The sequence below is a fragment of the Phragmites australis genome, chromosome 3, assembly GCF_958298935.1.
Source record: "Phragmites australis chromosome 3, lpPhrAust1.1, whole genome shotgun sequence".
NCBI classification, from domain to species: domain Eukaryota; kingdom Viridiplantae; phylum Streptophyta; class Magnoliopsida; order Poales; family Poaceae; genus Phragmites; species Phragmites australis.
The window spans coordinates 45,058,192-45,073,152 of NC_084923.1; the positions used below are offsets into that span (position 1 = coordinate 45,058,192).

Sequence of the window (14,961 nt, forward strand, 5' to 3'; positions counted from 1 at the left end):
AGCAGTCAAAAAAAATATGGTACAACCGATTAAAAGAGTTCCTTCTAAAAAAAGATACTCCAACAATTATGATTGCCCATGTGTCTTCATAAAGAAATCCTCAACAAGATTTTGTATTATCTCTGTGTATAATGATGATCTGAATATCATCGGAAATACAGAAGATATAGATGAAGCACGCAATCATCTAAAGACAAAATTTGAAGGATTTTGGTAAAACCAAATTTTGCCTGGGAATACAACTCGAGCATCTTCCTTCAAGTATTCTACTATACCAAGCCGCATATACCCAGAAAATATTGGAGAGATTCAATATGGAAAAAATATATCCTTTCAAGACTCCCATGTTTGTTCGATATCTTGATATGAAGAAAGATACATTTAGACCACAGGAGGAAAGAGAAGAGATACTGGGACCCGAGGTTCCTGATCTCAGCATCATTAAAACGTTTATGTATCTTGCAAATTGCACCATGCCTGATATCATATTTGCAGTGAACTTACTAGCTAGGCATAACGCTACTCCAACTAAACATCATTGGGCGGGAGTCAAGAATATCTTACGATATCTCCAAGGCATTATAGATCTTGGTCTTTTCTTTCGAAGAAATCAAGATATGAATATGATTGGATACACTGACGTTTGCTACTTATCAGATCTCCATAATGCCAGGTCACAAACAGGCTTCGTGTTCTTAAATGGTAGAACAGTCATTTCATAGAAGTGTTCAAAATAGACTTTAGTGGCTACATCCACAAATCATTCTGAAATAATTGTATTATATGAAGCTTCACGTGAATGCGTATGACTTCATAGAATGATTAACCACATACAACAATCATGTGGTATTGGTTCTATTGAATCACCGATAATTATGTATGAAGATAATTCTGCATGCATTACTCAAATGCAAACAGGTTACATAAAGAGCAATATAACTAAACATATTGCCCCTAAAATATTCTATCCTCATGAATTGCAAAATAATAGAGAAATAGAAATCTTGCAAATTAAATCATGTGATAATCTTGCTGATTTGTTCACTAAGTCCTTACCAACTTTATTCCAAAAATATATTCATGGAATTGGTATACGATAACTGCGAGATTTGTAAGGTTTATGGGGGTTGATTCCTGAATAATAACATGTTTATATTATATTGCACTCTTTTCCTTTATGAGTTTTTCCGGTTTCTCATTAGGGTTTTTCATGAAGCAATATCTATTTTATTCCTCCCATTTTCTCAAATGTTTTTCGGAGTTTTTAATATGATCCAAATATCATAATTATTGCTCTCTAATCGCACCAATGAGTTTTCTCATATGACCTTACAATAAGACAATAACTGATATATACTATATCATTTTCTCCTTATATTTTCTCATTGAGTTTTAAAGGAGTTTTAATAGTATACCAGCATATAACATACTATTTCTTCTCATATTTTTCCTACAGGATTTTAGAGGAGTTTTCAACAAGAAGTTTACATACAAGATAATTGATCAAGGGGAAGTGTTACGAACTGACATCCTTTAGAATTGTAAATATGTGATCAATTAACTAAATAATTGCCATAGGTGATTATCATCCAAAGGACACCCGTTCGATGCTGAATGGATATGTTTGTATCCTTCGAACATGTATATATATATATATATATATATATATATATATATATATATATATATATATATATATATATATATATATATATATATAAACTCATCAATCACTAATTAACAGTTCTTATTCTCTCGATCTCTCTATCTACTGTCTACTCAAAACAGAGATCACATGATGCAATCAAGATTCAATTAAGACACAAGTATGGAGGCGCGCTCTTAATTTGATGCCAGCTCATGTGGTGAAGACATACCAACAGAAATAGTCCTATTAGTAGTACCAACCAACGAGTACTCACTCCATTCACAAATAAATATCATTTTAGATTATATATAATCAATTGTTGTAAACTTTGGCTACAAACTATTTTTTAATGTATTATGTTTAGATATTTAAAAATGATATAGGTATAATTATCTCTTAAATAGTACTTCCATAACAACATAATTTTGCTATGTTTTATAAATATGTTATAACAAGAAATAGTAGTAAAAGTTGTATTTTAAAGACCATATTAATATTAAAATAATATTTATTTGTGATGGAAGAGAGTACTATATATTGATTAAGACCACGAGTTATTGGCGACATTTGATTGATGACTCCCCTCTCCTCTCAGAGTCTTCTTTTTCGAAATAATATTATTTTATTAAAAATTATAAAAATAATATTCAAAATAGAAAAGTCACATAAAATATGTGCTAGTCGGCATTTCAATTGCCGACTGGTCACCTATCCGCAATCAGAATACCAACTAGTTTCTTGTGAGCAACCGGATAGCCGATATGTATTTCCTTAGGGACCTACCGGCACTTCAATTGCCAACAAGTCATGTGTTCCATAGATGATATTTAAAGAAAAATTTATAACTTTTTCGTATGATCTCAAACCGAGATGATATTTATATAAAAATTATATCTATCGATGATATCTATAATTTTATAGCTGAACACTTTTCTATTTGAATCTATTTATATGCTCATAAAATGGTTATAAATTTTAGATTTGGAATTTCTAGTCACTTTTTGGGTGTCTACATGGATTCAAATGGAAAAATATTAAATTGCAAAGTTGTATATATTGCTTATAGGTACAATTTTCATATAAAGATTATCTTCATCCGAGATCATATGAAAAGTTATAAATTTTTCTTACCTGTCGGCAATCAGGGTGCCGATAGGCCTCCATGTGTGTAAGAAATGGGATGCGGGTATTTCGATTGGTGATAGATAACTAGTCGGCAATTAAAATGCCGATTGACATATTTCTACAAATTTATCATTTTAAATAATTTTTTGTAATTTTTTAATAAAATAATATTATTTCAAAAAAATTCTCCCCGTTCATCCTTCTCAAAAACTGCTACACGTACAACTATTTTATTACAACTTAAATACAACTTAGAACCGAATAGTTAAAATCACTTGTATGAAAGCTCAGAAACGCATCAAATGGTGTAAATACATAGTTGTACTTAAATGGTTCTACGCATAGATTTACGCTGCTGCTGTCGCCATCTCCACGTAATGCGACTATAAAACCTGTGCTCCAGCTGGACAGAGCCAGCCAGTGAGGCAGTGACTACATACTGTCATTGAGTGACTGGCTGACTGCCAACTCGCCACTGCTCCTGTGCAACCGAGAGAGAGAGAGAGAGAGAGAGAGATGGCCAAGGCTCACGTCCTCGTGCTGCCGTTCCCGGCGCAGGGCCACGTCACCCCGCTCATGGAGCTCTCCCACCGCCTGGTCGACCATGGTTTTGAGGTCACCTTCGTCAACAGCGAGGTGTACCACGCGCAGGTGGTCAGTGCGCTTCCGGCGGGCGGCGCGGCGGCGCTGGGCGGCATCCACCTGGCGTCCATCCCGGACGGGCTGGCCGACTATGAGGACCGCAAGAACATAAGCAAGCTCATCGAGTCCTTCTCCCGGCACATGCCGGGGCACCTGGAGCGTCTTGTCGCCGAGATAGAGGCGGCCGGGAGACCCAGGGTGAAGTGGCTCGTCGGCGACGTGAACATGGGGTGGTCCTTCGAGGTCGCCAAGAAGCTCGGCATCAGGGTCGCCTCATTCTGTCCTGCGTCGGCGGCGTGCTTAGCCATCCAACTGAAGACCCCCAAGTTGATAGAGGAAGGGCTCCTCGACGGCAAAGGTACGTATGAAAAGCGAAAACTCCTTGTTTCTACCGGCGCAAAGCTGGTCTCTGTTAAAAAAAAAAAGAGCCAATAATCGAGTCAGTGCGTTAGCACGTTACAACCTGCAACCAGCCTACGGAATGGACAAGAAATTTTTGACAATTTGTCGAGTACATATTCCTAACCACGAGAACAACCAGCGCGCTTGCTTGCTGCAGGCTGGCCAGAGCGGGATGAGACGTTCCAGCTCGCCCCCGGGATGCCGCCGCTGCACACGTCCCAAATGCCGTGGAACATCGCCGGAGCGCCCGATGGGCAGCACATCATCTTCGACCTGATCACCCGGAACAACAAGCTCAACGACCTCGCCGAGATGGTGGTGTGCAACTCCTTCCACGAGGCCGAGGCGGGGGCGTTCAAGCTCTTCCCCGACATCCTGCCCATCGGCCCGCTCTTCGCCGATCCCCAATTCCAGAAGCCCGTGGGCCACTTCCTACCGGAGGACGAGAGGTGCCTCAAGTGGCTCGACGCGCAGCCCGATGGGTCCGTCGTGTACGTGGCCTTCGGCAGCATGGCCATCTTCAACCCGCGCCAGTTCGAGGAGCTGGCCGAGGGGCTGGAGCTCACCGGCCGGCCGTTCCTCTGGGTGGTGCGGCCGGACTTCACCGCTGACCTGAGCAAGGCGTGGCTCCACGAGTTCCAGCAACGTATCGCCGGCATGGGAACGATTGTCAGCTGGTGCTCCCAGCAGCAGGTAAGGTTGAACCCGGACCACTTGTTGATCGAATTGGTGTTATCTGGGGCTCAGGGCTGCATATTTTTAGTTCCACAGTGCGATCGACTGCTCTGCTTTAATTTGTTGTGACACAGGTGCTGGCACACTGTGCGGTGGCGTGCTTTGTGTCGCACTGCGGTTGGAACTCGACCATGGAGGGAGTGAGGAACGGCGTACCATTCCTTTGCTGGCCATACTTCTGCGACCAGTTCCTAAACCGGAGCTACATCACCAACGTGTGGAGGACCGGCCTGGCAGTATCGCCCGGCTCGGACGGCATCGTCACCAAGGAGGAGTTGAGGAGCAAGGTGGAGCAGGTCATCGGCGACGGCGGGATCAAGGAGAGGGCACGACTGTTTATGGATGCGGCTCGCTGGTGCACCGGCGAGGGGGGCTCCTCGCTCAAGAACTTCACTAAGCTTGTGAACCTGCTAAGTGAATGAGGATCAGACCCTCGTTGCGTGCTTCATGCACGCACCATTTCCACAAAGCTCAAAGGAATCGTCTGTTGATTCGCAGATACCTGTGTTGCTTGCTTAAATGCACAGATTATATTCTCCGTCCTGTACCATAATGCGCCGGGGGCGTTCTGTATTTCTGTTAATGGTTCACAGTAACGCCGAAATGTATCAATGGCTGCCTTATTTTGTAAGATCTTCTAGAAAAAGTAGGATTATTGAATGCATTATTTTTGAAAATAAAGTACTTCTAACGAAGGAAAGAAAAAGATAAACAAATGGAGGGAAAAGAGGAAATTAAAAAACTAAAAAACATAAACAAAAAGGGAAAAATCATCTATCTCATTTGCCCTCAGCCTATTAGCCTAGAGTAGTTACCAGCGTGGTGACCGAAACATGCCTGGACATGCATTGGCACAAGTACGGAAGGCCCAACAAATTTTCGGCCCAAATACCAACGCTGCCGTGGTGTATAACAATTCGGTACGGCACAAACAGACCAGACAAGAGGCAGGGAAAAACCAGGCGGTTTCCACATGCAAATGTGGCAGGGGACAAGCGGCAGGGCGACGGATGGTCATTGGTTTTGGCAGGCGGAAACGACTAGCTGGGCTGTGTGCCAAGAAGCAAGTTATATAAGATTAAGTAGGAAAGGTTTTTGTGAGAGCTATATCTATACTGTTTATTTTCTTTATGTGTGTTTCTTTGTAATAGAGAACGTATATTGAGATCTAACAAAAGTCTATAAATAAGATTAGATCTTATATAATTTGCTTCCGTGTACCATCGGTAGGAAACGTCATGCAGGGATTGCACTCACTTGTCGCCAATCGTTTCGTTTCTTTTGCTCTCGGTCTACGACGAGAAGTGATCCGATCTCGGTCTACGACCAGCCGGCAGGGGCTGCTTGTCATTTGTCAGCAAGGCCTCCGCATACAAGACATCTGGAGAAGCATTTGAAGAAGACGGCATCGATCATAGGATCACGATCTATATTCCAATTCCAGTCCTGTTGCTAACATTCTGGTATCAGATACTCTAATCCTGCAGCCACGATCTGGAGAATCATCACCACTTCACTAGATTTCAAAATAAGCTCGGCGCAATGGATCCCCAAACCAAAATCATTCTGGACGAACTAAAGAATTTGGGCGAGAGGTTCTTTGGATTCGAGAAGCACCTATGGACTCGAGCATTCCATCAGGGAGCGCATCAAGGTGGTGGTGGAGGCCACGTCTTCTCTGACCGCGTGGAAGCCTGACATGGACGCCACCATGGAGGATCTGCGCCACAAGATGAGTGTTCCTCGAGTGGCTCTTGATCAAGGTACGACTACGTCGGGTATCTTCTCCAGCCCTGAGATGGCCGTGGCGCTCAACTCTGCCGGAAACTCGATCGTTGGCCCAGGCGAGCACCACATCGAACAGCTTCACCGGGAGCATGCACACGGGTCGGTCACGACTTTTGCCCATCTCGTGATCAAGGGTACGTCCCTTCAATTCACTCCATTGAAAGCTTTTCTGCAGTGATTTCAAGTTCTCGCAGTCGAGTCGTTTTCCCAATTCGCATAGCAGTGGGTTCTCTGGTCCTAGCGGTGAACTTCCCAAACTGAATTTCCCCAAAATCGATGGCGGAAGCCCCAAGCTATGGAAATCACGCAGCGAAAACTACTTTGAGGGCGTAGCTATGCGTTGGATTCGAGTTGCTTCTATGCATTTTGAGGGCGTAGCTGCGCGTTGGTTGCAGTTGGCAGAACACCAGCTTCAGAACGTGAGTTGGGCGGAATTTTGCAAACTAATTCATGATAGGTTCAGTCGTGATCAACATGAATTACTCATTAGGCAGCTATTTGACATTAAGCACTCTGGATCCGTGTCGGATTACATAGATAACTTTGCAGGATTAGTTGATCAACTTGCTTCTTATTCTTCTGATGATGATACTGATCCTTTGTACTATATCATGAGATTTAATGATGGATTGTGTGATGATACTAAGGCTATAATGCTTGTTTAGCACCCTCATGATTTGGATACTGCTTGTGCCCTCGCTACATTGCAGGAAGAAGTTGGAGATGCATCCAGGCGACGGGAGTACCGCAAGCCTAATTATGGGTTTCAGTCCAGGCCTGCACCAAAAGGGACGATGCCTCTACCATTGCCACCAAGAAAAGACGTTCCTATGGGCTCGTCGCAATCTGAATACAAGCGTGGTACAGAAGCATCTCGCGCCCAATCCATCAAGGAACCCATTGCTTCTTTTCGTGCATACAGGAAAGATAAAGGCCTCTGTCACTGCTGCAGTGAAAAATGGAGCCACCATCACCGGAATATCTAACTATGATATATACTTATAAAGAGTACATTATATACAGATAAGATATATACGACGCATATTCGATAGCTCCAGATATCATAGAACCAAATCAACGGTACCTAATACATCCGGAATCAAGAAAATACATACCGGGAAGAATTAGATTGATTACCCAAACCGATACAATCTATATTCAAAACAGGTATATCTACTTAGATGTTAAGAAAAATAACTCTATATCAACTAAGGTAGAAAGGCTAGGAGGAGAGGACAACTACAACTAGAACAAACAAAGAACTGCGAACAACACGAAAGGAAATAACAGAGGGATTACTCGACGACTTTAGCCCTAGGATAGATTAGATTCAATCAACTTCTTCTAATAGTTTTAGCCACTTTGCTTATACTCAAGATCATCAATATAAGGTAGCAACACCTCTATAGGACGTAGGATATTACTCCAATCGGAGGTCCAAACCTGTATACATCATTTTGTTTCTCTTCGTGATTAATCCCTGCTCTTGAAAGTATCCTGTCAATTTATGGATATATTGTCGGGAACTAATCTTTGATAGTTGACGTGTCAAATATGGGTCTTCTTCTATTTTGTAAGATTAATCATGTCTCACACTCACTCTTACGTTGGATTTTCCGACACCAGCTTCTACGACTACTTCGAGTCAACCGAGGACGTCTTCGAGTCCCCTTCCGTCGACTCGGAGATTATCTTCAGAACTATGATTTTTCGTTGAGACGATCAAGGTGGACTGATCCACACTGGTACCCTCAAGTCTATATCATTGGATACGTACCGCGAGGTGGGACATCTCGAGTAGGATCTCGCAGAGGCTAATGTTTTCCACTGCATGGACACCGACAACGACGAGGGTGGCAACGATGACTCTAACGCTAGCCAGAGCAGCCGAACATATTGATTCGTGTTTATAACTGGAGGCGACAACCTCCCATCGGTTGACCTAATGATAATAGATCCAAACGCCATGGTCGATCACAGTGCGAAAATCCTTAAAGATCCGGTGATAGCAGTCGATCCCGATGGTACTCACGCGGAGTTACCACTTAAAACATATTTTAAGATGGTCTTTGCCTCTTTGGGGTTCAAATGAACAGAATATCGTGGCATTCCATGAGAAAAATTGTAATTTCTTAGTGGGCCGAATTATTATTTGGGCCTGCCCATGACTCCAGCCCCCTATTCGGGCCTCAAAATGTACTGCACAAAGGGGAACGTTTTGGGCTGCTTGTGTATCCTCCTTTCTTACGTGGGTCATATGGAGATCTCATGCTAATTTTTGGGCCGTGTTGATCTCTCGCTCGCACACAAAAAGACAGAAACTTTGTACGACGACCCGTCGCGCTCCTTGCCAAACGCGTGACGCGGGCTGCATGCCCACGGTGGCCCGAGCGGGCTGGGCTTTATTTTTTGTCGTGACTTTGGGCTGAGGACAGAGGACGGTGATCACGTGTCCTTTGGGTTAGGAAAGCTAGTTTTGTACTAGTTCACTTAATGGCTTTAAATGACCGTAACTCTTTAATTAGATATTTCATTTATCTCAAAATATATAATATTTTAGTCTTATTTATAATGTTTAAAATATATGACGTTCTACGATTTGAGATAATTTTAGTCTAAGTTTTTTAATCGTACTCCTTTATTAAATAACTTTATTTCCAATATAAGTCTTATTTCACGTGCAATAAATGGTACTCTCTTCGGTAAAAAATAAATGGTTTTTTGACATGGAGCTTTAATCATTACTTTATATTAGAATATAGTTATAATATCTAATAAAAATATAATAATGTGAAAGTATTTTTCAAGACAAATTTACATGTGTGATTTTTATAATTCCAAACTAAATATTTTGGAAGTTATTGTTGATCAAAGTTTTAAAAAGTTTGACGAGATCTTAGTCAAAGCGACAAGTATTTATGACCAGATGGAATATTAAAAGAGGGTAAAATGAATATTTTATCTTTCACTTTAATACTTATGCTTAACTCTAAAACCACAAATATTTTGAGACAGAAGTAGTATATATTTTCAATTCCGTTTATACGGTTGTGTTATTTGTAATGAATTAATAAAATGATATCTATATTGAATATTGTTTTGGAGGCACTTATGTGACTAGCAAGTTACGGGTAAACATGCTAGTGAAGTCTTCACCCATGCTGCTACCAAATATTTACTAAAGTTACTATATAATCTAAATTTACTAAAAAACTCATTGAAGTTACTACACAGTCTGCACATAATAATATGTTACTAAATATTTATTGAAGTTCCCTATCCTAACAGAAGTTAGGACTAAATATACACGTTGCTACTAGACTGTCATTAAATTTGTTACACGGTATTCACATAAGTTGCTATGAAATATTCACTCAGTTGATATCAAATCAATCACTAAAGTTGCCATCAAACACCACTGAAGTTTGCTATCAAATATTCATGGAAGCTGGCACCCGGACACTCGGTGAAAAATTATGGTCATTTGAAGTGATGGATGAACTACCCTGATGTCATTCGAGAATGACCTGGGCAGTCCTTTTGTGATTAGCGTGGTGCTAGCAGGAACCAACCAGCGCGGGTGTAGACGAGTGCAGGGGAACGCATGCAGAACATCCATGGTCACCAAACATTTTTTTGTTTTGTTTTTGAAAATCATTGGTCACTAACAAAAGTTGTATTCATGTTGTACTCGGGCAATCAAATGATCAATCAGCTAGGAGGTGTCACGAACCTCAATCGAACCAAGCACACGAATCCACTCACGAACACCAAAATCTTCCCAAATCAATATCTAACTTGCCACAATCAATTCAAGCACACAGGAACGGAGTGCAAGTGTGAGGGAGGGGTCAGCATGGAGAAAGAGGAAGGTGATCCGGTCTGAAAATGGAAGAGAGGGAACTGAGAAGAAGAGCTCGGGAAGGAGATGCCGATGGAGCCGAGGTAGAAGATGCCGAGGAGGAAGAGCTAGTTCGGTTCGGTTTCACCCTTTTCTGTTCTTTGACGCCCATTCTGGTGCCCCCCTCTTGCCTTTGTACCCTTGCTCGGGAGAGCCAGTGTCATACTGGTTTTAAAGAAATAAATCATATATATTTCACATGTATGTTAGAATAAATTATATATATATATATATATATATATATTTTGATATGATAAGTGAAATCATTATAATACCATTATATAACGATAAGATTCAATATAAAAGGACTCATATATCTTAAAGAAAAATACTAAGATAAACCAGAGGTAGCGAGTCTTCTATCAATCTATAGGCATTGTTTGGGAAGCGTCAGCCTAGAACATCTTCTCCGGTTGAAGTCTTCCTCCTCTTAGAAGTCATCTCCATCGTCCGAGAGATCCTTGAAGTGTTCACCTTCTGAGCATCATCAAGAAATTGGAAGAAAGCAAGCGTGAGTACATAGAGTATTTCATAAGTATAGGAATGTATGACATGAGGGCCTAAGATAAGAAAAGCTTGACTCGGATTTATGACATATATATCGTTCTAATATAGGACTCAAAAAGACTTAGCAGTCATATTTACTATGTGTGATGACACCAATATTAAGGAAAATAACTCATCGAATTTTATCCGACTACTAAATCACAAGGTATCCCACAACTTAGCTACCAACTCATCAAGTTACCACCACCCAACTACCAGAACCAACCATCCAAGATCCCCTCACTAATCATGAAGAAGTCCAAACCTGCTCTTGACTGTGAGCACGACTGATATATCAGTTTTACACTCTGTAGAGGTAGCACACTTTACCCACGAGTCGTGATTCTCATGTTGCTTCACACTTTCGAGGTGTAGAGTCGGGATCTCATTATAAAGCATTTACAAAATGCCTCCAAATCTATGTGCACCTACTAATGTTCCATCACTAATATGGATTCCATTCACTGTAGAGGCCTCCTCATGTGCCACTTAATAGCCAACTGATGCATACCGAAAATAAAGGACATCTAATTAATTGGTCAGGTCGTACTCATATAAGCCTCGTGATTGCATTGTCGTACCGAGTTACATGTTCATGAACTGATCCTTAGGATCTAAAACAGGTACTCGCACATTACCAATGCACACACAACAGCCATACCAACCAAACCAACCTATCTAGATCCTTATGATCCATATTGCTACAAATATTATCCAAACCGGTTCTTGTTGCATAGACCATTTAATAGATTAACATTTAAAATCACTCAACTCGACAGCACAACTAAGTATTTCTACCCTCGACACCCAAACTACGACCCAGACGACAAGGTTAATATAGAAAGTACTAATAAACTCTAAATACGAGATTCATATTGACAAGCATGCGACTAAAAGTAAAAGACACACTTTTCTACAATATGATTAATGTGATCAAGGACACTTTCCTTCAACAACGGGTTGCTCAAACTCTTTAAAAGTCTGGTCCCGCAAGCTCATGAACTGCTCGTCTCCTATTGCATTCGTGAACATCGAAAACAAGCAAATGAAAACATCTAAAAATAGTATACCAAACAGTAGCAAAGCATTATAAAAAGCCTATTAATGGAAAGTACTCACTGTTACGATTGTGTGAGCGTAAGAATCGCCTAAAACGGAGCTCGTATGAAAAAGTTATAAAGGTTTAAGCTATAGGGGTCTTTCTGCAAAAGGGCAAAGACTATTTTTGTAAAAATAGAAAAGTTCTACGGACTTATTTGTAAAAGTTCAAGGACCTATATGTAAATATATAAAGCTTAGGGGGCTAAAAGTAAAATAATCATAACAAGGGCATTTTTGTGAAAACCAAAAAGGTTAGGGGCTCAAATGTAAAATTACCAATTTAAACGAATTAATAGATTTATTTTTTATTTATAAAACCCTATTTACTGCGTCAGCATGCTGAATGGGCTCGGCCGACAGTGATAGAAACACGGCGGCGTTGCCACGGTCATGACCGGAGCATCGCTGGTGACACACGATCTAGCACTACGGGCTACCAAACGTGACAAGAAACGATGCAATTGAAAGACATGATGGCGAGAATTGTCATCGAGGGCTTCACGGCGGTCGGCGACGGAAAGAATAAACGATGGTGATTGGAGCTCGATGGGGCTTAACTATGACGATAGAGAAGCGAAACTGAGGGTCGAGGAGGATTCCTAGGGATCCTGCGGTGCCAAAGAGTCGGTTAGCCGGCCTCGGAGTGCAACGGGGAAGTTCGGCGACGGAGAAGTGGCGGTGAGACTCATCGGGGCTCGGTGAAAACGATCGTGCAGCGACGGAACAACGGCGTAGGAGGTTCCTCGTGCTTCTGTGAAGCTAATGGCATCTTCATGTGCGCAGGGGAGGACTCGGCTGCTGCAGCCAACACTCGGCGGAGCTCTTTGCCGCCAATGGCAGAAAGAGGCAACGGGGTTGTAGTTTCTCGACGTAAGAGCGGGATAAGAGCGATGGCGCGCTGTAGAGGTCACTATATAGGTTCAGAAGGAGAGCGTGTGATTGCAGGGTCGTGGGCGCAGAGTAAGACGTGCGCTGTCGGTTTCAGCAGGTGGCAGTTGCAGGCAGGCACGGCTGGAGCGGGATGACAGGAGCTCAGCTTGTCATCCAGAGAGAGAGGGGCAGCAGCTGAACTAGGCTGGGCCTTGGGCGCGGGAAGACGGGCCGGGCTGACAGCCAAGGAACGGGCGCCACACCCAGCTCAGGCCAGCTAGCGCCAGCCCTGACCCAGGACGGTACCTGACAGGAGGGTCATAGAGCTCAAGATATCCAGATCTCCTTTGCTGGTTGTCTTAAACCGTTATCACCACTCAGACAAGTTTTCGGCCACTGAGCCACATCTTGGTTTCGTTTCCAAGCTGCAAGAATTATCCACCTCCCTCATGGCGGCACCTCACGTCTTGGTCTTGCCCTTTCCTGCCCAGGGCCATATCATCCCTTTGATGGAGCTCTCCCACTGCCTCGTTGAGCACGGCGTCAAGGTCACCTTCGTTAACACCGAGTTCAACCACGGCCTCATTCTTGGTGCCTTGGCCACCAGAGAAAGCAACCTTGGTGGGATCGGCTTGGTGTCCATACCGGACGGCCTTGGCGATGGCGAAGACCGCAAGAACCTTAGTCGGCTCACCAACTCGTTCTCCAAGGTCATGCCCGGCGAGCTGGAGAAGCTTATCGGGAGGATCAATGATGATGCGCGGGGGCGCGAGAGGATAAGCTGGTTGATCGCCGATGTGAACATGGCGTGGGCCTTTCCCGTGGCGAAGAAGTTCGGAGTCCGCGCCGCCGGCTTCTGCCCGTCGTCAGCGGCGTCGTTCGCGACAAGGCTCAGGATTCCTGAGCTGATAAGGGATGGTGTCCTTGACGAGGAAGGTTGGCCCAGGTGGCGCGGCACGTTCCAGTTGGCTCCGGCGATGCCGCCCATGGATACGTCGGAGTTCTCGTGGAACCGCGCCGGCAACCCCAAGGGGCAGCCGGTCATCTTCCAGCTGATCCTCCGGAACAACGCGGACACGCACCTCGCCGAGACCATTGTCTGCAACTCGTTCCAGGAGCTCGAACCGGGGGCCTTCAGTCTCTTCCCCGGCGTCCTCCCAGTAGGCCCGCTCTTCGCCGACAGCGGCACGCCGGTCGGTAGCTTCTGGCCCGAGGACGCTTCCTGCGCGGCGTGGCTCGACGAGCAGCCGGCCAACTCCGTCGTGTACGTCGCGTTCGGCAGCTTCGCCGCCTACGACACCGCGCAGCTCATCGAGCTGGCCGAGGGGCTCGCGCTGACCTCCCGGCCATTCCTGTGGGTAGTCAGGCCGGACTCCGCGGGCGACGAGCGGTACCTCGAGCAGCTCCGCCGACGGGCCGCGCCGCGCGGGCGCATCGTGAGCTGGTGCCCGCAGCAGCACGTGCTGGCGCACCCCTCGGTCGCCTGCTTCGTGACGCACTGCGGCTGGAACTCCACCATGGAAGCGGTGCGGAACGGCGTGCCGCTCCTGTGCTGGCCCTACTTCACCGACCAGTTCCTGAACCAGAGCTACATCTGCGACGTGTGGAGGACCGGGATGAAGGTGCCGTTGCCGCCAGCGGCCGACGGGACGAAGCTTGTGGGGAGGGACGTGGTTCGTGGCAAGGTGGAGGAACTGCTCGGCGACGTGGAGACGAAGGCGCGGGCGCTCGCGCTGCGGGACCTCGCCCGGCGGGCCGTCGGCGACGGCGGGTCGTCGCGCCGGAATCTCAGGCGATTCGTGGACCTTGTCAAAGGATCGGCGAGCTGAGCTGAGCCTTTCGTGGTGATTGTGAACGGACGGCCTCAACGATTCGCCGGACAGCAGGATAGCGAAACACTGTACATTGATTCTGCATAGCGAAATTTCACTGTTTCGCATGTGCTGTAAAATCCGTGCCATTTACTCTGGTCCGTTAAATTCCAGAAAGAGTTACAAAATCATCGCTTCGATCGAATGTCAGTTAGTATCTTTAAGCGTAATGGATCTAGTGAAGCTTTTGTGTGCCAGGCAGCACATCTTACATGCAATAGGAAAACGTTCTGGCTCGTTTGCTATATGGATACACACACCTACGTACTCCTAGCCAAACAGCCAGTGGCAGATCAAGAAACTTAGCAGCGATTGTGCAAGAATCTAACATC

The 14,961-nt window shown here is 44.3% G+C and overlaps 2 protein-coding genes across 2 annotated transcripts; both read left to right on the plus strand.

Moving 5' to 3' along the window:
• Window positions 1–3,185: 3,185 nt before the first annotated feature.
• On the plus strand, window positions 3,186–5,175 carry LOC133913348 (UDP-glycosyltransferase 83A1-like). Its single transcript, XM_062356479.1, has 3 exons — window positions 3,186–3,773; window positions 3,975–4,510; window positions 4,627–5,175. Exons 1-3 carry the CDS (start codon window positions 3,290–3,292, stop codon window positions 4,972–4,974), a joined length of 1,368 nt encoding a protein of 455 aa, XP_062212463.1. The 5' UTR covers window positions 3,186–3,289; the 3' UTR covers window positions 4,975–5,175.
• Window positions 5,176–13,122: 7,947 nt separating this feature from the next.
• LOC133913349 (UDP-glycosyltransferase 83A1-like) lies at window positions 13,123–14,755 on the plus strand. The gene has a single exon (XM_062356480.1). It carries the CDS (start codon window positions 13,208–13,210, stop codon window positions 14,585–14,587), a length of 1,380 nt encoding a protein of 459 aa, XP_062212464.1. The 5' UTR covers window positions 13,123–13,207; the 3' UTR covers window positions 14,588–14,755.
• The last annotated feature ends 206 nt before the right edge of the window (window positions 14,756–14,961 follow it).

Bases quoted from the DNA above. Each gene is read 5' to 3' on its own strand.
- LOC133913349 (XM_062356480.1), top strand. From the start codon at position 13,208: ATGGCGGCACCTCACGTCTTGGTCTTGCCCTTTCCTGCCCAGGGCCAT.
- LOC133913348 (XM_062356479.1), top strand. From the start codon at position 3,290: ATGGCCAAGGCTCACGTCCTCGTGCTGCCGTTCCCGGCGCAGGGCCAC. The intron at 3,774-3,974 runs GTACGTATGAAA...TGCTTGCTGCAG, and splicing joins AGGGCTCCTCGACGGCAAAG to GCTGGCCAGAGCGGGATGAG. The intron at 4,511-4,626 runs GTAAGGTTGAAC...GTTGTGACACAG, and splicing joins GCTGGTGCTCCCAGCAGCAG to GTGCTGGCACACTGTGCGGT.